A 23,371-nucleotide genomic window follows, 5' to 3' on the forward strand; every position below is an offset into this window, starting at 1 on the left:
ATCCCACTTAAGTGAAAAATTGCAAAATAAAGGCCTTGCCTTATTACATACCAGCTTAGAGTCAGAGCAAGTTTTGAAACTAGAGTTTTTAGTATGCCACTTATTAGGCCATATAGCTATAGTTAAACTGTTAAGTTCCTGAGGCCAAAGAAACTTGGATCTCCATCAACAAAATGAGTAAAGGTACAATCTGGGGATGGTGAATTTTTAACAGTCTGCATGCACCAGAAGCTTACTACTTAAAGCTAGAGGTGAAAGTAAGACAGGATGCGATTATTTTCCAAAAGCACTGTTTTTATTTATACAGAGTCCTAACCACTTCACAGTGGCAGGAGGAGTGGGAGAGGTTCCTTTTTCAATCCAGGGGCCTCCATGATGTTGGTCTGTTGCTACCAGACACAGGCAAGTGGCGTCATGGATTTGGTAAACTAACTACAATGTTTAGTCTCTCTCTGCTAGGGCAACAAGGTGAGCGTCAATCTCTGCTTCTGAAAGAATCCTAGAAGGCAAGGGAGAAAAAATCCACAACCATTTTACTTTTTGAAAACTTTTTATTATGTAAAATTCCAAATACACATGAAAGAAAGTAGAATAGTGATGAATTCCTGAGTACCTAATACCCAACTTCAACAATTATCAATAATTTATAGCTAATATTTTAAAAATCTGTATATCCACCACTCATCCCTTCAGATTATTTTGAAATAATTCCCAAATATTATATCAACTTCACCTATACACAAAAGCATCTATTTTTTTGACATCAGATCAAGAAATTTGGTCTTCTGAAAACAAGTCCTTTCAATTGCAGCTATAATAGTGCTTAAATTAAATATAAAGCTAACTATACTCTATTTTAGCTCCTATGTCAAAATACCTTTACACCTAGTATAACTCAAGTTTGTATCAGCTAAAAGATATAAGGCACTTCCTGATGAACACATGGTATTTTCTCCAAAGAAATCAACTGGTTGGCAACCTTAATAGGACCTATTACTGCTTGATTTCTAAATGGTGAAATTTGTCAGTGACATTTTTTAGTGTAGACTGGGGCAATATAAGTAGTTTATATGTGGTTGTTGATTCTTATGTTATATATTGTAGTAGCATACTTACTATCACTAAATTTATAAATCATACCAGAACTCTTTGAAGATACAGGTTCTTTGGTTTCTTAATAGAAATAAAAATGTTAAAAGCTGTAAGAGGGTCTCAGAAAAGAAAAAGAACTTGCAGGCTCTTTAAGATTTATAAATTGCTCCTGCTAAAATAGTACTGCTAAAATAAAATAAGACCACAACTTTTTCCTAAGGGGGAGAGGGGGAGAGGATTCAAAATTTTTCTATGAATTTTTCTTAAATCATTCATGTTTAAATCACTTACCTGTAGGCAACAAAAAGTAAATTAGGGGGGAAAAAGGATAGTAACAAGAAACTCTTCAAGGCCCAGTTAAGCTTAATTTACCACCTTAATACCCCACCTCTAACCATGACCATGTGTCCGTATAACTGTGACCTAAGAGTAGATACAAATAATAGTTAACATGCCTCCCAGCACTTCCTTGTATCTGTAGATTTACCTGAGGTATTTTTACAAGCACATCCAGGTTCATGGTAAGTAAACCACCTCACAGTGTTCTGGGAGGATTAAGTGAGTAACATATATGTTAAGCACCCAGTATAGATTTGACTCATGGAAGCCATAAGGTTGATTTGCGGAGTTAGTCACTTAGTAAGAACAGACAAGCATCCAGCATCTGCAATTCAATTAGCTGTATTCAAAATTTGGGGTTTCCAAAGATCTCCAGATAGGCTCTGATGCAGATGAGAATTTTATACTGCTTTTCAAAGCTCCACTTAACTAGCCACGAAATAATCAAAGCTCCACCTGAAAAAACTAAAAAATACTACTCTGGGAAATGAATTTATATTGGCCTTAGGCTGAAAAAGAGAAAACATCTGTGCTTACTTTACTTCTAATATAGAGAAGGTTATTTTATGTTGCCTCTGATATAGATATAAAATCACTCTGAAATGAGAAGAAAAGCAGTTATGTCTGTCTTTTTAAAGGGAATTCCAGTAAGTTTTAAAATAGATCTCTCAGGAAAAAACTGTAAATGTAGTTAAAAAAAAAAATCCCGTTAAGTTGTAGGACAAATGGACCCACTCAACTTTACCTTTCTAGACTGCAATTTATCTCTTGGCAAACTTCTTTAAGCACATGGCTGGCAATATAACTCACCTGAATTTAGGATTTTCAACTGTAACTACTCCAACTTCTATTTCTGAAGGTTTGAAATCAATTGATAGAACAGTTGATAGGCATGTAATTGCAGTCTGAAAAAAGGAGCAACAGTAAAATAGTATTTTTCAGCGATCCCACGATTTTCTAATTCCAAGCTTATTCAAATAATGACTTAACCATAAGCTATTCATTTTTGCTTCATGTTTCAGTGATGCAGCTCTATAGCCATGTGTTACTAGTGGATTGCTTAATTCTAATATGTTGCCTACCAACGAGAAGAAACTTGCTTATACAAATTCAAGTCATAAATGAAAAGGGGTCCATCAAAGAGAACAGGTTATAAACACACAACAGTCTGTTTGATGACTACTACATGCTGGGGACTATGCTTAGCACTTGGGGTGAGAAGGAAGAAGAGGATAAACATGAATGTTACAGTCTTCCTTCAAGGAAAATCTGCAGTAATAACAATTTAAGAATATATATTTTTTATTTTTATTTATTTATACATTTTTAAGAATATATATTTTTTAAAGATGTTATTTAATTATTATTTGACAGAGCGAGTGAGCAATAAGAGCGCACATGCAGTTAGAACAGCAGTCAGAGGGAGAAGGAGAAGCAGGCTCCCCTGAGCAGGGAGCCTGATGCCGGCCTCAATCCTAGGACCCTAGGATCATAACCCGAGTCGAAGGCAGACACTTAACCAACTGAGCCACCCAGGTGCCCTAAGAATGTATTTAAGTGGCTTTGTATCTGACATAATGAATTACTTAACGTTAATTATGAACTGCAAGTGAAGACTTTTTGGAAACATCAAATAGGGCACAGTACCTCCCAGATGAGAACTAGCTTATATCTCTTGCATAAATAATACTGCCAACCAAACATGAAAGTATTAGATGGCATTTTTTCATTTGTCATTTCTCAGAATCACAGTGTTAGTCTTTAGAATGGCTGTATCTCAGACTCTCCTTTCCAAAATCTATTAAACTTTTTGTTTTTAACTTCTTAGCAGTAGTAAATAAGAGGCTTCCTTAGACTAAGGTTACTAAATATTTGTATAAGACTTTTAGCTTATTGTGTCAAAATGTCCCAATCATACTGAATAATTTTCTTAATATCTCTGCATTAAGCTAGCTTTACTTTTGCATCCTGGATAGCAAAATTTCTCTGCCAAGTTACCCTATGAGCATATATTCTTTTACCAAGATGTTTGTTTCCCGAGAATTTGGTATGTAGCTGTTTTTCCTTTAGGGCTTTAAGAGTAACATTACTGACCATATTTTTTCACTTTTGTTACCAGGAAGCTTAGCCTAATTTGAGTCACAACCATGTAGGTCCTTAGACCCTAGTCTTGATTCTTATTTTTAGTTACATCTTGTCATTCTACATGTGTTTTGTTGAAAGCAGTCTTAAATACATTATGAAATGAGACAGGGAATGAGGTGAATAAAAGCAGTCCTCAGGGGCACCTGGGCAGCTCAGGTCATGATCCCAGGGTTCTGGGATAGAGTCCCACATTGGGCTCCCTGCTCAGCGGGGAGTTGACTTCTTCCTTTACCCCTCCTTGCATTTGTGCTTGCACGCTCTCTCTCATAAGTAAGATCTTTAGAATAATAATAAATAAAAGCAGTCCTCATTCTTCCCGTGTCAGCTGAATGACACCAATTTTACCAGCTGACAAACCTGGTTCTTGTGATAAACCTGAGGAACAGCCTTTATAAACTGCCAATTATACAATGATCTTCATTATTCTATATAGCATTAGAAAAAAAAAAAGCTCCTTTTGGCCAACTTACTTCCACTGTCTGTTCAAATGTCCAATCAAATTTCTTCTTCACTTTTTTTTCAAGGAAGCTGGTTGACTCCGTTTGTTTAACTCCTGCTGCAGTGGCTTTAAACCCACAGTAGTAACCTGCAGGATCACACTTGTACACCTGAGGGCCTTGTTCTTCATCTATACCAATTAAAATCATACCTAGAAAGACATTAAATATTAATTATTAAATTTATTTAAATATTTATGTATTATATGGAATTACATAATATATAATCATATACATTAAATATTAACATTAATATATATTTAAATATTTTAAAATAAATATTTTATACCTTTGTATAACACAATTTCTTTTCTCTTAGTATCGTCAAAAAACTGTTGTTAATCATTATTCTGTCCATCTATTTTAGGGTATGTATTTTGCTTTAAGAAACTGGTTATTAGGTTTTACTCATACAAGGAATTTAAGAAATAGCGAAAGGGATTATAAGGGAAAGGAAGGAAAATGAGTGGGAAAAATTAGGAAGAGTGACAAAATATGAAAGTCTAACTCTGGGAAACGAACAAAGGGTAGTGAAAGGAGAGGCGGGCGGGGGATGGGGTAACTGGGTGACCGGCACTGAGGAGGGCATTTGATGGGATGAGCACTAGGTGTTATACTATATGCTGGTAAATCGAACTTCAATAAGAACAAACAAAAATACCCTCCCACCCCACCCCCCAAAAGAAACTGGTTATTAGGTTATTACTTCAGATAAATTAGGTAATCAAGAAATTTCCATTTCATGGGGGCAGCCAGGTGGCTCCGCGGTTTAGCGCCACCTTCGGCCGAGGGTGTGATCCTGGAAACCCAGGATCGAGTCCCACGTCGGGCTCCCTGCTTGGAGCCTGCTTCTCCCTGTGTCTGTGTCCCTCTCTCTGTGCGTCTCTCATGAATAAATAAATAAAATCTTTTTTTTTATTAAAAAGAAAAATTCCATTTCACCAAAGGTTTATCACAGATGTTTTTAAAATTTGAATTATCAAAAAGGGTAACTTAAGCAATTTTCTAATCCTTGCTACTATCCAAAACATGTTCCTTTGAGATGGTACTGGCAAATAAATTTGTAAAGTATATTTTTCATATATTTTCTTTTAGAGAAAATAATATACAATAGCATGTTAACTATTCTCCTGAACCTGCAATATCTCTAAGGTGTGCTTCTACTGTCCTTTCTTTTAAGTTTCAGTATTTTTTTTTTAAATGTTTCACTTTTTTTTTTTTAATTTTTATTTATTTATGATAGTCATACAGAGAGAGAGAAACAGGCAGAGACACAGGCAGAGGGAGAAGCAGGCTCCATGCACCGGGAGCCCGACGTGGGATTCGATCCCGGGTCTCCAGGATCGCGCCCTGGGCCAAAGGCAGGCGCCAAACCACTGTGCCACCCAGGGATCCCTTAAGTTTCAGTATTAAGAAATTACTTTATTCACATTCATAGATGTTTTATAGTCTATTAATGAGAAATTTTCAACTTTATTTGATAAACACTAAGATAGTGATCAGGTATCTGTTTTATTCAAAAGTTATGTCACCCCATAATTTTCTTTACATGTTTTACTTGATATACACAAAGTACACGGCCACACAAGAGAGGTATCCACTTACTGCTTGGGGGTGGGGGACACAACTCTTCTCTACTTCAGAATCTTGCAAGATGAACAGGGTTTAATAGGTCATAAGGACATGAAGGGCAATCATCAAGGCAAAAGGAACAACATGCACAAAGGTATGAAGACATGAAAGGTAATGGTATACCAGGTGATGACAAAAGACCCAAGTACTACGGGACTTCTGGTGAGGAAGGAAAGCAGTACATGAAAGAGGTTGCTTGGGAATAAACTATCAGGGACTTGCACATCATACTAAGGAGTTTAGAATTTTACACCAGATCTGAAGAGGAATCAGTTTTTCTAGGGAGCAAAAATCAAAATTTGATTTTAAAATGGTAACTCACATAGTAACAGAAGACAGATGAGGAAAGAATGAGAAGAGAAGACACAAGTAAACTAGGTGGCAAAGCAAGAGATGATGAAGAAGGAACACATATCTGAGGTGAGGTGCAATGACTAACCAGATGACCCGGGAAAGTGAGGTGAGTGTAGGAAAGAGGCTGAGGATTAAAGTAGGAAAACAGCAATGATTTCAAGCCTGAAGTATCTGTGGGGGATGGAGTAAGGGACAGGGCTAATACTAATGTAACAATGACTGGCTATATACACATAGTAAATGAAAGCATGAACCTGAGGATGAGATTACCTAGACAGAATCAAAGGGGAGAGAATGACCACAGAGAAAACCCAGTGAGTAAAAATATTTAAAGGAAAAGTGGAAGAGGATGAGCTAAGAAAAGTGAGGAAGAGTATCACTGAAGAAACTGAGGGAACATTTTTTTTTTTAATAAATTTATTTTTTATTGGTGTTCAATTTACCAACATACAGAATAACACCCAGTGCTCATCCTGTCAAGTGGCCCCCTCAGTGCCCGTCACCCATTCACCCCCAGCCCCCACCCTCCTTCCCTTCCACCACCCCTAGTTCGTTTCCCAGAGTTAGGAGTCTTTATGTTCTGAGGGAACATTCTTAAATGAGAGTTCAAAAACAGGGTCAGATGAAGAAAAATCATTACACTGATTGCTTTAATTCTCATAAATGACACAATATCAGAAAGAGATGTGAATTTTTTAGACTAATATATTACTTTAAGTCTGAAATCAGTAAACTCATCTCTCTGAATCTTACTTATTTTTAAAAAATGTAATGTATTCTAAAAATATAGGGCAGCCCAGGTGGCTCAGTGGTTTAGCGCTGCCTTCAGCCCAGGGTGTGATCTTGGAGACCCAGGATATCAAGTCCCACATGTCAGGTTCCCTGCACAGAGCCTGCTTCTCCCTCTGCCCGTGTCTCTGCCTCTCATGGATAAATAAATAAAATCTTAAAAAAAAAGAAAACAAAGTTTAAAACATAATGCCTAAAATACTGCTGTGAAACTTACCCTTCATTGCTGATTTATTATAAAGGGTTCCTCACCTTATATAATTTCCAAACCACATGTGCAGAACCCAAATGTGACTGCAATAACTTTATTCATATTCTCTAAAATAAAACATGTAATTCATCAATTCTTTGGGAGACTTCTTAGTATACTTACAACAACCGAGAGGCCTCATTTCAGCATTCTGTGTGTAGACCTGAGAAATATCAGCAATTCTTTTGCACAGCATGTCCACAGGAATCTCATACCCATACTTGTATTTCCAATTAGCTGCCTCATAGCGTGCCCGCTGTACCTGGGATCTGCTGTCAGCTTAGAGCATAAAAAACACAAGTTTACTTCTTTATAGGAAAGAGTGAACCTGAAAATCAATTTTCAATATATATAATATGTATATATATATATGTGTGTGTGTAGAAAATTCATGTGTGTGTGTTTGTGTATGTATATATATTTATGTGTGTGTGTGTATATATATATATATATAAATTCATATGTGTGTTTTATATATATATATAAAATCTCCACTACAACTTATACAACTTAACAAAAGTAGAAGTGGTCCACTATGGCTTTTTCTACCACTCATGAACATTCAAGGACTCAGCAACAAGGACATGACAAAAAAAAAAAAGGAAAAAAAAATTAAAAGATAGAAGTTCTACACATAGCACTGTATTTTCATGCTGAGCCCTCACAAGCTGTCAAAATAGTTTCTAAGGTGTCTAATAATTCCCAAAAGAACAAGTTTTAAGGAGAGAGAATATTTCTCTTCATCTTTTCTTTAGGCTTGAATTTTCCCTTGATTTCAGAAAATAGAAACCTGAAGTAGTTTTTATAATTCTCACTTGTTTCTAATAGGGTCATTGTTACCAGGTTTCAAATATACTGACTTATATCTCCTTGAACTATTACCTATATATGAAATAAGTCATCTATGAGAGGAGCCACAGCTCAGTTTCCTGACAGCAACAGCATAGAGATCTAATTCTATTAGACTTATTATTTCAAAAAAGCTCAAAATACTCTGAATATACTGATATTAACTTTGGAAGACTGCAAATGTATTCCAATCACTTGCAAATGCACTAAAAAGAGCCCTTTAAAATTAATACAAAACTCAAAAATAATTTGAATAACAAATCTAAGTAGACATCAAGCCAATTACCTGTCATTCCTGTCATCACACAGCCAATGTTTTCAGTTATCTTGAATAAGTGAGTTACTGTGCTGGAATCCAATAATTTGTCCTAATGAACAAAATAAATCAAGATAATTTTGTAAAAATCAGAGGTTTCTGTGCAGCAATAAAAAATACTATAAAATTATAGTGATAAACTATGTAAAAAATGTTTTCTGTTCATTTTATAGTTAAAACCAGTTTTTAAAAAAGGCAGGAAGGAGACTCAGTCTTCCTTTTTCGGATGACAAGTTTCTTGTGGGTAAGAACTATAGCTCACAAAAAGCTGTTTCAAGGCTCCTAAAGATGAAAGACCTAGAATTCCCATTGTGCTTATAATCATGCCACAAAGTCCAATACATTAATTCTGTCTTCTCAGCTAAACCATTCATACCTGCTCAGTAAATACTTCTTGAATGAAACTGGAAAGCAAGAATAATGTCAATGTATATAAGTAGTAATATACCTTTGTACCAACTTGTAAAGACTCCTTACATTATGTTCCGTAACAATTGGCTATCCAGGCAGCATTACTTTTTTTTCCCCCCAGGCAGTATTACTTACCGGTACTTTCTTCTGTGTGACAATTACTGCACAGTCTTTCCCTCTGACAGCTACCGATGTAAGGCCACCCTGGTTAATAGCCTTAAAAGCATATTCTGGAAAACAGAATAGTGTTTTTAAAAGGTAGAATAAATTATTAGATTCATGCAATAGCATAAAAGCAGTCTTTAAAAAGAATGAGCTAGAGCTCTATGAACTAACATGAAATGTTGTCCAAGATATGCAAAGTCAAAATAATAATAATTACAAATCATTGTTAAACCAACTCCATTTCATTCCATCTTAGTTTCCTGTAATTATTTTCATTAGGCTCAAGTACCAAATTTCCAATAAAGATTTAATGAATTTGTCGTATAAGTCATTATCAATCACATCTTTCAAAAGTTTGTTTTGTGGCCATTATTTTTACCATGTCCAGTTTTCCTGAGTCAAATTTAGTTCCTCTAAATTTTCTCAAGATTTACTACTTCTGTTAATTTTGGCCAGTAACTAGTTTGACTATACGCAATTTTAATTGCTGTTAGATTATTCTCCATTGTTTTCTTTCTCCCCGCTAAGTTGAAATTTTCTGGATCACGGTTTTTCCAATTTTCATACCTAAAACAAGGATTCTTTAGTTTGTCTAAAACTATTTTCGGCTTGTGCACTTCCAGCTGCTGTCAAACCATCCCCTAGATTGGAATATAAAAAATAGTGAAAGGGAATAAAGGGGAAAGGAGAAAAAAATGAGTGGGAAATATCAGAAAGGGAGACAGAACATGAGAAACTCCTAACTCTGGGAAACGAACTAGGGGTGGTAGAAAGGGAGGTGGGTGGGGGGTGGGAGTGACTGGGTGATGGGCACTGAGGGGGACACTTGATGGGATGAGCACTGGGTGTTATTCTATATGTTGGCAAATTGAACACCAATAAAAAATAAATTTATATATATAAAAAAAACATCCCCTAGATTAAAACAGATGAATCAAAGTGGTAGCATGAAAACAAACTACTTTGGCACCCTGCAGTTTAGTTGACAATGACGGCCTCTGCAGAAATAATTACAGATAAGACTACTCCTTTCAATGGTATGGTATTTCTACAATATTTAAATCTAATATAAATATGTATTTTGTAATTACAAAAACAGTAACAATATATGTTCACTGTAGAAAATATGGGGAATACAGAAGATAACGTAAAAGAAAAATATTACTCCTAACTCCAATCATCTACATTTTGACATATGAACGTTTTAAAAATTCTGTCAAGTACAACTTTGCGTAATGGGTCTGAAGCCCGGCCTCACCTCTTCAAAAAGCCAAATGGTAATGAGGACCAGCTGAAAAAGATACTACCTGTGCCACAGAATTTCCTTTAATAGGAACTATAATAAAGACCTCTTATCAAATATTTCTAAGTGGCTATATATTGAAGACAGGAAAGTAGAGTAAAACGACTCTACCTTTAGGGGAAATCCTCAATCTAACCTAGATTTAATTATATTACAAGTTTATTTTTATCATCCCATTACACCACAAATAACTTCTAAAGTACAATGTTTCAAAATGCTTCTCAGTGCTATTTCTCATATGGCCAAAAAGCTTCTACCAGATCAAACTTCCACAGCTAAACATTATAAACTCTACACAGAACAATCACTTGAAAGACACCAGAAAGTGGCCCGAAGTAGGCAGATTCTAGGTGGGGAGACAATGCTTGGAAGAAAGGAATGGCATAAAGTGAGTTTCCTGTTTTCATGGCTTACAAACTGAGTGCAGGCTCTGGTCCGGGCTAAACACCTATAGAAAATTCAGTCTTTTTGGCATGAAGATCTAGAGAACAATTTGAGGGTAACTACAGCTGCTGGAAAATAAGGGAAAGAAGTGTGAGAGCCGGAGAGGGAAAGCCCCAACCACAAATGTGTAAGACAGACTCCAGGCAGCTTAGCTAAGGGTAAAAGAAAGTGAGATTTGAGCTGCCACCCAAAGTAACTGCCTGCTAGAACGAATCAACATTCTTTGGAGGAATACAGCAGAATGTCAACAACTTCATTAAATATATTTGTAATGGACAAAACACTCCAATTAAAAGCAGAAACTGTCGGAATGGATAAAAAAGCAAGACAAACATATGCTATCTACCACAGATACAATTTAATAAATGGATGGGAAAAAGATTACCATATAAACAGTAAGCATCAGGAAGTTGAAGGGACTATATTAATATCAAAGTACAGGCTTCAAGACAATGTATCAGAGATAAAGAGAGACATTTCAAAAGTAAAAAATCAACTCCTAAGGGAAGATATATCATAAATGTGTATGTACTTTATGAGTACTTCAAAATACATAAAAGGAAAATTGACAAAATTAAATAGAGAAATGGCCAAATCCACCCAGTTAAAGATTTTAACACTACCACACAGCAACTGAAATAGATACAGACACAAAGTAGATATATACTACATGGACCACACTACCAACCACTTTGACTTCACTGATAACTGTAGAACACTACTGGCAACAACTGAAGAATATATATATATATATACACATGGTGTAATACAAATGCACATGGTACCTTTACTAAGACAGAGCATATATTAGAACCCATAAAACAAGTCTCAATAAATTTTAAAGCACCGAAATCCCTAAATATTTGAAAATTTTAAAATACCCTTCTAAGTAATCCATGGATCAAAGACATAATCATAAAGGAAATGCAAAAATATTTTGAACTAATAATAATGTATCAAAATTTATAGGATATTGCTAAAAGAAGGAATTTTATGGCTATAGTGAACAGACCCAAAGGTGGTCTGCTCTCTACAAACCCTGCCTCCTGGTGTTCACAACTTTGTGTAACCCGTCCTCTTGACCGTGGGCGGGACCTGTAACTTGTTTCTGACAAACTGAATATGGCAAAGGTGATGGGATGTCATTATCCTGATTATATTTTAGAAGACTGTCTTAAAAACAAAAGGAGTAGGTTACGTTCCATAGCCTATTTCTTCTACCATCATCTTTTTGTAACACATTGTTTTTTGCCTTACAAAGGTAAATATCTGCCCCAAGTATAATACACAAAAATTTAAAAATAAAAATGTTTACCTAATACAGTTTAATGCTTTTGGGGAAAACCCAAACTGATTCCAATTCCTTCATAAATATAATTGAAATGTAAGCAGATAGCTTTGGATCTAAAATACTGTAAGAGGTAACAATTATGGCATTTACAGATATTAAATGAACTTATAAACTGATTTACCTGTGAAATGAGTCTAATTTCAGTCCTGTACCTGAAAATTGTGCCTCAATTATTAATAACACTACACACACACACACACTCACATGAAAAGAGGCTGTCTTGCTAGCAGACTCACTCTAGAGATTTCTCTTACCGGCTTGCTAAGTGGCTATATGGCAAGGAACCATGTGTGTCTTCCAGTGAACAGCCAGCAAACAGCTAAGGCCCTCAATTCTATACTGAAAGGAAATGAATTCTGGCCAACATCCTTAGTGAGCTTGAAAGCAGAGTCTTCTCTGGTTGAATCTCCAGATGGCAACACAACCTGGACAACACTATGCTTATAGCCTTGTGGTATTCTAAGCAGACTTCTCCTGACCCACAGAAATTGTGAGTTCATAAATGTGTGTTATTTTTAGTTGCTATTTGTAGTCATTTTTATGCATCATAGAAAACTACTATGCTAGCCTTAATTACTTATATTAGAAAAGGTCTAAAATCAATGATCTAAGTTTCTACTTTAGGAAGTTAGTAAAAGGTAAAATAAATCCAGATTTGAAAAAAGGCAATAATAAAGATCAGAAATTAATGAAATAGGGCAGCCCGGGTGGCTCAGTGGTTTAGCGCCGGCTTCAGCCCAGGGCCTGATCCTGGAGACCCGGGATCGAGTCCCACATCGGGCTCCCTGCATGGAGCCTGCTTCTCCCTCTGCCTGTGTCTCTGCCTCTCTCTCTCTGTCTCTCATGAATAAATAAAAATAAAATCTTAAAAAAAAAAAAAAAAGAAGAAGAAGAAATTAATGAAATAAGCAAAAAGAGAAAATCAGCGAAGTAAGAAATTCTTTGAATAAAAACAACAAACTTGGGATGGGGAGATTATCCTGGTGGGCCTGAAATGCAATCATATGTATCCCTGTAAAAGAGATGGAGAGGGAGATTTTACACAGAAAAGGTGATGTGAAGAGGGAACAAAGATTTGAAGATGCTGGTCTTAGAGACTACAAGTGATGCACTCTAAGCCAAGGAATGCTGGTAACCTCCAGAAGTGCAGGCTGCAAGAAATGTATTCTTCTAAGGCTCTGCATAACACCTTGATTTTGGTCCAGGGAAATTTTTTTTAAAAAAGATTTTTATTTATTTACTCATGAGAGACAGAGAGAGAGAGAGAGAGAGAGAGAGAGAGAGGGAGGGAGGGAGGGAGGGGGAGGGAGAGGGAGGGAGGGGCAGAGACACAGGCAGAGGGAGAAGAAGGCTCCATGCAGGAGCCTGACATGGGACTCAATCCCAGGTCTCCAGGATCACGCCCTGGGCTGCAGGCGGTGCTAAACCGCTGCGCCACGGAGGCTGCCCGGTCCAGGGAAATTGATTATAGATTCCGGGGCCCCAGAGCTCTGGGATAATCAATTTGTTTTAAGCCACCAAATGTAGTAATTTTTTATGATAGCCATAGGAAACTAATAAAAACCCCAAGCCAGACTCATCAAGAAAATAAGAGAATACAAATTGCCAGTATTGGGAATAAAAAAGGGGCTATCATTATAGACATTACAAATATAAGGCAATATTGAGAACATTTATGTGCAAAGGATTCTTTTATCTGGGTCACTATCCTTGATCTTGCCCAATTTCAGCATCACATTTCCAAATGCCTGCTGCCTGTTATTACCCAATTACTCAACATGATTTGGGCCTAAAAAATAATCCACCTGTGGCTGTAGAGGGATATTAGTTTGCAACGTTTACCCACTCTCTTATAGTTTTTGTTTACAGATCTTTCCTATACTGACTTCTCTCCTTCTTCATGTCCTGCCCGAATTCTGTTCTCACTCTTATCTCCACTTAGCCAGAGCTTACCCTTCCCTCTCAAGCCTTTTTTAGCTTCCATGAATACTTTCTGATGATCCCAGATGGGATTCTTCAACCCCTTCTCTGAATTCCTACAGCATTTCCCATTTCACTACTAGTTTTAGCATTTAGAAATGTGTATTTTGCCCTTCCACATGAAGATTGGACAGTGAAATAAAGTAGGAACCAAGGAAATTTAAAATTACATTTGTAACCAATAGATATTAAATCAAAGGTTGGTCATGGGCCCAATCCAGCTTACTCAAGTGGGTTTAAATGCAAGGTTTTAAAAGTCAGATAAAATAAAATCAGGTCTTAGTTTTTCCTAGGGAAAAAAAAAAATTCAGATAACACTTGATCCTCATTCTTTAAAAAAAAGTTTTATTAGGGTACCTGGGTGGCTCAGTTGGTTAAGCGTCTGCCTTTGGCTCAGGTCTTGATCTCAGTGTCCTGGGATCCAGCTCTGCGGCAGGCTCCCTGCTCAGCAGGTAGTCTGCTTCTCACACTCCCTCTGCCCCTCCCTCTGGTTCTTGCCCTTTCTCTCAAATAAATAAATAAAATCTCAAAAAAAAAAAAATTTTTGAGAGAGCATGCGCCACCCGCACAAGTGGGGAGGAAGGAGATGGGGCGGGGCAGGGGGTGGTGGTGGTGGTAGTGGGAAGAAGCCAACTCCCTGCTAAGTGCAGAGCCTACTGGGAGCTCAACCACGACCTGAGGTGAAACCAAGTAAGGGACTCCAAGGACTGAGCCACCCAGGGACCCTGACCCTCATTCTTACATACTTACAGACTGTCACACAGAGTGAACATCATCTAGCACTGGCACATGTTTTGCAGTTTTTCTGTTTCCACCAGTCCTTGTCATACCTCACTCAGCCCTTTTCACTCATTTACACTATTTATCTGATCTGCTTAAATAATGCAAAAGATAACAAAAAATAATGTAGAAGATAATAATCATTAAAGACAGAGCACACCACATAATACAATTTTCTCCCACAAAATAAAAAATATTTTACATATAAAAAATGCTTCTCAATAGAAAATACAGTTGTGAATTTGCCAAGATTCATTAAAGGAGTCCTCTACTTCCCTCTATTATAGATTAGTGCTATCAAATAAAATAGGCATCAGCCACTGGTAGCTATGAGCACTTGAAATGTGGCTAATGCAACTGAGGAGCTGAATTTTTAATGTAAAGTTCTTAGTTAAGAATATCTTTTCTACTATTCAATTCTCCCCCTTCTCAGTCTCTTTTACCTCCTTCAGCCAGGTCCTCAAATATTGGTATATTTGGATACCAATTTTTATATCAATACCAATTTCTGTATCATAAAATCTTCAGGATTCCATGATTTCTCCCTATCCTGGGATGATTTTATCCTATACAATCACTACTAACTCTTGTCATCTTTAGCTCTAAACCCACATTTGCAAATGACTATTTCTCCCACAGGCATTGCTGAAAATTACTCTTCTTTATTAACCTGCTTCTTTACAGTCTTTATCTCAAATACTAATTTTACTAACCACTCAAGCTACAAACCTGGATACATCCTTGACTCTTCCTCTTCTTTTTCATCAGAAAAATGTTCACTCCTATCTAGATTTGCTTTAAAATACAGCAAAGAGGGGGCAAGCATATGGAAAAGGGAATAATAAAGAGAAAATAAGACTAACAAAATGTTCACCAACTGATGAAGCTGGGTGATGGGAATATGAGGGTCACTGTACTATTCTATGTACTTTTGTTTTGCATTTTCCATAATCAAAAATTTTAAAATAAATTTAAGAGTCTCCTCTTCTCCACCCTTTCTCTTTCAGTATCTTAGTTCACTCATTAGGGCTTATGTGGATTACTGAACAAGTCTCTCCTAATTGAGCTTCCTGTCATCAGTCCCTTTCTACTCTTAATTCTACTCAACTCTCCTGCATTCTTACTTAATAATCTTGTCATTCTTCTACCAGCTATGCCCAAAACTCAAGCAGCAAAGCCTAAATTCTACCACTGCACCCAGATCTCTTCAAAACTTTGCTATAATCTCCCCTTCCAGTTGTCACTGTCTGTGCTCCAACTATACTGTCTGATGCACTGGTTCCCCTCAAATGTCTTTATCTGATTTCCATCTAGATCAATTCACCTTCTCTGAGGAATCTTTCCTGGTTGTGTCACTTTTTTCTTTATTTCGAGTAATTGCTACACCCAACATGGGGTCAAACCTATATCCCCAAGATCAAGAGCCACACACTCCCCCCTAAGCCAGCCAGGCACCCCATGTGTCACTTTCTATAGTAAACTTCTTGTGCTTTTATTTTAGTTCTCACTATGCTGCACTATAATTTTCAATAAAACTTTGCATTAGTGAATCCCCATTATAACATTACCACCATAAAATACATATTTTGTAATAATTTCCAGAACAATGGAAACTGCTGGAGTAAAGAATCTCAAGACAACATAATAACAAGAGTATCTTCCAAAGAAACAGTGGTAGGGTAAAAATATAGTTTACAGCAGAGGTGAGCATGAAGGTCAATTAAGAAAAAACAGAATAGCATAAGGGGAACATTAAAAAGGTGTATTTAAAAAAAATAAAAATAAAGAAATAAAAATGACTATTTCATTTGTATTTGTTAAAGCCATAATCCAAATGTTGGAAATAGTAAACACTTTGCTTCCAGCATAAAGACGGGTTTTTTGGATAAAATCCAGAAACTTACAAACTAGCAAACACTCTTACATTTGTCTCCATAATCTGTTCTTGAATGTACAAAATTATGCAGGATAATGAAAACTGATAGCCCATCTCCTATTTTTTAAAATGGAATAAATTATAATGAAATACACTCAATCTCAAGCCTCCAATTTCTTAAGTTGTAACTTAAATACACAGTAAACTACCCATTTGTGTTAGGTTGAACCATGAAACAGTTTTATAAGTAGAAAATAGTCAAACATCAGCAGTTTCTTTTTTTAAGGTTTCATTCATTCATTCATTCATTCATTCATTCATTCATGACAGACACACAGAGAGAGAGACAGAGACACAGGCAGAGGGAGAAGCAGGCTCCACACAGGAAGCCCGATGTGGGATTCGATCCCAGAACCACAGGATCATGCCTTGAGCCAAAGACAGACGCCCAACTGCTGAGCCACCCAGGCATCCCACATCAGCAGTTTCATATGGTTAACATATGGCTAACAATAAATCATTAGGTTAGATTGTACCTTGCCTCCTTGACCACAAACAAAATGGTAAATAAAGCACTCTTTTGTAGAGAGACCTCTCTTTCCCAGTAATCTCTGATTCATTTTCTTTCCCTACACTTTTCCAACTTTTCTGGGAGTCATTTGTGTAACACTAGGAAAAAACAGGAAAAGATACTAAGACAAAAATGTTGAGAACAAACACAATGCCAGACAATGGCTCATAGTATGACCTACTTGCTCAGTGTGAGCATGTTAGCAGCAGCAGAGATGCACATCCCCCTATGGACATTGGTTTTGCAAGGTGTCTACAGGTGATTCTGAAGTTCGGTCAATTATAGGACTATAACTCAAAGACTTTTCCTGCCCATAATTTTGTTTAAAATGCTATACACTAAGTTTTGGAAGATAAATTTTTTTTCCCTCCACATAAACACAGGCTAGAAAAATAAAAATGAATTGAGAGATTTATACATTTTATGTTTGGTTATTAAAAAACAAAACAGGGTTGTTCTACGCAGGCAGGGCAGGTATTCTACAGAATAGGTCTGTGTTTAATTTCTATACTGTATGCTAGAAACTTTTTGTTATTAAGATTTTGGAAGCTGTTCATTCTTCGGTCTTTCCCTAGCCTTGTAACTAAATGGGAAGTGCACCTCATTTTGTAATGCCACCTAATATTATCCTCTCTACAACCATGATCTGGGGGTGCATGGGTGGCTCAGTAGGTTAAATGTTTGACTCTTTGTTTCAGCTCAGGTCATGATCTAAGGGTTGTGAGATGGAGCCCCACAACAGGCCCCATGCTCTGCACCATGTCTGCTTCAGATTTTCTGTCTATGCCCCTGCCTCTGCTCACATGCCTGAGCACATGCACCCCCCCCAACACACACACACTCTCTCTCAAATAAATAAAATCTTAAAAACAAAACAAAACAAACAAAACAAAACAAAACAAAACAAAAAACAAACCCTAAGCCCCATCATGATCTTTTAGCAGGTGGGATATTCAGAAATCTTGGCACCAGCATGGGACGGGGGTGGGGGGTGAATATGAGGTTTGAAAACATAGCAGTGTTTGATCTCATTACTTTTTTGAGTAGTTCATGCACCGGGAGCCCGATGTGGGATTCGATCCCAGGTCTCCAGGATTGCGCCCTGGGCCAAAGTCAGGCGCCAAACCGCTGTGCCACCCAGGGATCCCGAAAACGAGTATTTTTTTAATAGCAAAAGATGCAAACAGTTAAGTACTTCTCAGTCCATTTATTTATAAAACTCTTGAATCCATTTTTATCAGCCACTGAGCACTTACTATGTGACAGATACTGTTCTAAGTACATTACATGTATTAAGTCCCCCTTAGAGCTTAGATCCTTAAGAGCTCGGGGATCCCTGGGTGGCTCAGCGGTTTGGCGCCTGCCTTCAGCCCAGAGCATGATCCTGGAGACCAGGGATCGAGTCCCACGTCGGGCTCCCTGCATGGAGCCTGCTTCTCCCTCTGCCTGTGTCTCTGCCTCTCTCTCATGAATAAATAAACAAAATGTTTAAAAAAAAAAATCCTTAGAGCTCTGTAAGCCCTTTATTTCTATTTTACAAATGAAGAAAGTTCTCATAGTTGGTGTGGAGCAGGGACTTGAACCCAGGAATCTTGGCTTCTATGCCAAGACCAGATTGGTATTTCTAGATTAGAAAACTGTTGTCTTCAATCTATTTCTACCAGTCCATTTTTTCCCCCTGTTCCTTATCAGTATGCTCCCTTAGATGCAACTAAGCAATGCTCATATTCAGCTGCTAGGCAAATTCAAGTGATACTCCTCTCCTCCCTTGCCAGACCCATCCAGCAAAGGATCAGCAACCAGAAGAGAAGAGCCTGAAAGTAATCAGGTTTATTTTGTCCCACCTGGGCCTTAGTTTCCCCATTGATAACTTGGGTAATTTCTGAAATTAGATTTCAAAGCTAGATGCTCCGTGTATAGCTCTACAGTTTTTCTACACACACACACACACACACACACACACACACACACCCCTTGAATACATTTATTAAAATAAATCTGTCCATAGTTACTAAAGAGTACAAATGCACAAATGACAATCAAAATTCTTTCTCTTATTCCCTGGGAGCAAGCACTGTCAACAGTTTGCTTATAATTAAGGTTAGCATTGTACTTTAAATTTAGACCTCTATCTTATGATTTATCAACTTTAGATTACATTTATCTTTTGAGTACCAACTATGGAAGATGAGGAGCATAGACTCACCTTTCCATTAATCTTTCTTTCCTGTTATCTCTCCATTTTTGCTATATTATTTTTCCATTATCAAGGTTAACAATTTGCACTCATTTTTTTTAAAGACTTTATTTATTTATTCATAGAGACAGAGAGAGAGAGAGAGAGAGAGAAAGACAGAGGTGCAGACACAGGCAGAGAGAGAAGCAGGCACTATGCAGAGAGAGCCTGACATGGGACTCGATCCAGGGTCTCCAGGATCATGCCCTGGGCTGCAGGCGGCGCTAAATCGCTGCGCCACCGGGGCTGCCCTGCACTCCTAATTCTTGTATGCTTTGTCTCTGGTGGATTCTAAAGTTTATAAACTCATAAATAGCATTTACAATGTTATCATGATGTATAAATACTTCACTAGAGAACCAAGCATGGATGGACCATAATAAAGAAAATACTCCATGTCTACAGAGCTACTAATCTAATAGACCAAAAGAAAGCAAAAGAATCAAATAGGTATCTAATAACACTTACTGGACACTTAATGTTATGCTAAGCAGCCTACATATATCATTTTATTTAATCCTCAAAACAACCACACAAGAAGGAATTATTAACCCCACTTTGCAAAAAAGAAACTAAAGCTAACATTGTGTATCACTTGCCCACCTTGGCTAGTATGGAGCACCCAGGGATCTGAATCCAGGTATGGCTCCAGGGCCTGAACTCTTCACCACTATACTGCTTGCTCATACTATTCTTTCACTTTCCTTCTCCTAGCAATGTCTTATTAGCACCCTGAATAGTAGAGACAATGTGTTATTCAACAAGGCAGAACTTCAAGTCATCCTGCCTATATATTAAGCTTGTTTTTGACTACATGTTTTATTCCAAATTTTAAAAAATCATTTAACTGACACAATATCTAGCCTTTCTACTCACCAAATCTGGGAAGCATTAAAGAGTGTTTTATGGCTGGATTTCAAAACATGGTATGGGAAAGCAAAGTGTAGTTCTGACTTTTCCTGTTCACATATTAAGAATGACAGAACATTTAAAGCAGTGGTCCAACATAGAAAAATTCTTTAAAACTCAGGAAAGAAACTATAGATGAAACCTTCTTAAGGATACAGTTATCTCTCTTCTTTGATCTTATTTTTCAATGGGGGGGGGGGATAAGTTAAAAGGGTTACTGAATTACCTTGGTTTCTTGCTACATTATATACAGTATGCAGCCATATACTGGGTAAATTTCATTCCCAGTTATTTTTTAATCCGATTTCTAAAATACACAGGTGAAGAGAATCTCATTTATAGGCCAATTCTCTCCTTATGATTTCTAAGTACAGATATTACTTTCCTCCCCCCAAATTAAAGGATCACAGGGCCAGATGTAAATCACATTCTCCAGATCTTCTATGGCAGGAGGTTAAGGATCCGGGTTGTAATTATAACCTAAGCCCTGACACCACTTCGATCCAACAAAATATATTGTTATACTGAGTAAATAACTAATTTTGGGCTTATTTCCACTAAAGCTGTTCTTTCAGGAAACAGCTAGTTCACCGTACCTCACCTACAAGTCAGAACCAGCTTTTGAACTATTTAGAAACAGTCAGATGTGGGTTAAAAGGGCATGCTAGTTTCAACAACAGCTCTAGAATTGACAACCACTCATTCACTGTCAATTTTCCAAAGACGTAGATACTTGTAATTTGACATCTTTACTTTTCTTTTTATCCGTTTACATATCTATCACTCCCTGTAAGCTGTGAGCTACAGTACAGGAGAGAGTGTGACATCTTTGCACGCCCTAGGACCAGCAGTGCCTGGCACATAAAAGTGTGGAATTAACTACGATAAGGAAGTGCATGCTGCAAACAAAGGAAAACGGAGAGGAGCGTTTCAATGGCAAGGTTAAGGAGCCAATTATCCTTTAGAGAAGTACAGACGTTGGGCCCACCCAGGCCAAAATGTAACAAGTGAAGAGGCATCTGGAAGCCACAGTCAAGAATTGCAGTCCTACCTACCTTCACTCTTTGTGTCTAGGCGTTGCGGCCGCTCGCCCCGAAGAGCCCGAGGCCTTCTGCCAACGGGCCGCCAGTCCCCGCCTCCCGACAGGGGTGGGAACACCGTGAGGCTGGACCCTGCCTCGGCCTTTCTCCCGTCCCAGCTCCGGCCATGCCTCGTTCGCGGACTACACTCCGGCCGCGTCTCCCTGCTCCAGGCCATACCATGACAGAGCAATTCCAGTGGACCAAAGGCGGACTCGGTTCACTCACCTACTTGGTAGAGCCGGCCCTCGGGTGAAAAAATGGTAATGTGACGGTCAAACCCAGCGCTGGAACCACGGGACATGCTGGCGAACCCACTACTTCAAGCACTGTTTCTGAGCCCCGTAGCTTCCACACCAGGCGTACAAATCCCCCCCGGAAGTTGCAACGACTGCTTCCGGGGCACCGGCGAGCTTCATCCGCTCCTGCGCGCGGAACTCCGGGCTCCAGCGTCTGGCGGGCGCGGAGAGCTCTCCGAGGCCCCGCCCCTAGTTGGGGGTGGGGAGGGGTGGGGAGGGCCGGGAGGCCTTCGGTGTGCGCTTGCGCCGGCTCCTTGGCTGAGAGCTGTGCAGAAGCCCCGTGAAACTGGCGTTGAGGCGGTTTAGAGCTTTCATCTGGCGAGTGAATTGACCGAGGCGAGGGCTAAGAACCTTTCTGGGCGCCCAGACTAGTGATCGGCCTACCGGTGGGACTTAAGTGGATGGCGTATTTAAGTCTGTCGTTAGTTTTGGGACGTGTAAATCCAGCTTGGGTCTAGATTGCTGGCGCTGTTCCTAATCTGCTCTGTACTCACCCACTTTTCCTTCCTACCACAGGGGAAAAGGAGTTGCAGCGACTGCGGCAGTAACCGTTCGTTTTAGGTACGGAAGGGAGCGGGTTCTGGTAGGCCCTGCAAAGAGCAGGGTTGTCTGGCCAGGCAAGACCCTCTTGGCCAGCAGCCCCAACAGTTTGTCTTAGAAATGAAACAGGAAATATGGGTGTAATGGAGGAATAGGAGGTTAAGTTGCCTTGATTGATAATGAAGAACAGAAGGGACGGGGCGAATAGGAGGCTGTTGTTGAATGAATTGATGGGAGTAATTCCAAGCGAACTGGGTAGCCCCGGGAGAACAGCAGGTGGCTTTTCAAATTGTAAAATTGCCTATTTTGACTTTTCCCCAAGGCACACTTCTATTTAACCAATAAAAAATGCAAAACATGACTGTAGGCCGGTGTCATTCCCCCCTCCCCCCCTTATAGTTTGTGCACTAGGAGGGCCAGTTATGCCAATGTTTCTGGCACTTCAGTGCCTGCTGTAAGTAATAGCGAAGTAGGGATTCTTACCTTTTCAACATACTTTTTCCTAAACTCATTTTGCATATAAAGGGGGAAAAATGTGTAAGAACCTCTTGAGTTTAAGGAAGTTCCAATTTTCAAGAATGTTTTTTTTTAAAAATGAACTTCTATTTTATCAACCTGAAAAAAAAATCCAGAACTTAAAGAAAATACTAAATGCAAACAGCATCTCTGGCACACCGGGTACCTTCCAGCTCTAGCTAATTTCCAAGCATACTGATAAAAGTTGTCCCTGGCTTCTGATTCAGGTCCCTACCCTCAAGACCACCTCCTCCTGACATTTTCAGTGCTTTTTTCCCCTCTCACACTCTGACTTACCCTGGTATATTGTAATTCCCAGACGTTGCCTGAATAATAATAAAGAGTTCTCTGTAAGGCTGCTAAGGAGGATGGACTGCCTCAACAGCCCCCTCTATGCTGGTGTGTCCCAAACCTAGGTCTCTAGCTGGATCCTTCTCTGGAGCATATTCTCTTTTTATTTTTTATTTTTATTTATTTGCTTTTAAAGATTTTATTTATCTATTCATGAGAGACACACAGAGAATGAGGCAGAGACAGACAGAGGGAGAAACAGGCTTCATGCAGGGAGCCTGATGTGGGACTTGATCCCAGGACTCCGGGATTATGACCTGAGCCAAAGGCAAATGCTCAACCACTGAGCCACCTAGG

The 23,371-nt window shown here is 38.4% G+C and overlaps 1 protein-coding gene across 1 annotated transcript; it reads right to left on the reverse strand.

Annotated features, from left to right (window-relative positions):
• Window positions 1–276: 276 nt before the first annotated feature.
• PSMA6 (proteasome 20S subunit alpha 6) lies at window positions 277–21,779 on the reverse strand. The gene is made up of 7 exons (XM_041760035.1): window positions 21,597–21,779; window positions 8,810–8,904; window positions 8,234–8,315; window positions 7,222–7,377; window positions 4,047–4,225; window positions 2,242–2,336; window positions 277–499 (listed from the first exon to the last, which is right to left on the reverse strand). Exons 1-7 carry the CDS (start codon window positions 21,670–21,672, stop codon window positions 442–444), a joined length of 741 nt encoding a protein of 246 aa, XP_041615969.1. The 5' UTR covers window positions 21,673–21,779; the 3' UTR covers window positions 277–441.
• Window positions 21,780–23,371: the final 1,592 nt, after the last annotated feature.

Source organism: Vulpes lagopus, chromosome 6 (genome assembly GCF_018345385.1).
Source record: "Vulpes lagopus strain Blue_001 chromosome 6, ASM1834538v1, whole genome shotgun sequence".
Taxonomy (NCBI): domain Eukaryota; kingdom Metazoa; phylum Chordata; class Mammalia; order Carnivora; family Canidae; genus Vulpes; species Vulpes lagopus.

Coding starts and splice junctions, on each gene's coding strand:
- PSMA6 (XM_041760035.1), bottom strand. CDS start 21,672: ATGTCCCGTGGTTCCAGCGCTGGGTTTGACCGTCACATTACCATTTTT. Junction 4,226..7,221: donor AATGAGGCCTCTCGGTTGTT/GTAAGTATACTA, acceptor ATGTCTTTCTAG/GTATGATTTTAATTGGTATA. Junction 2,337..4,046: donor CATTTGAACAGACAGTGGAA/GTAAGTTGGCCA, acceptor TCCTTTTTTCAG/ACTGCAATTACATGCCTATC.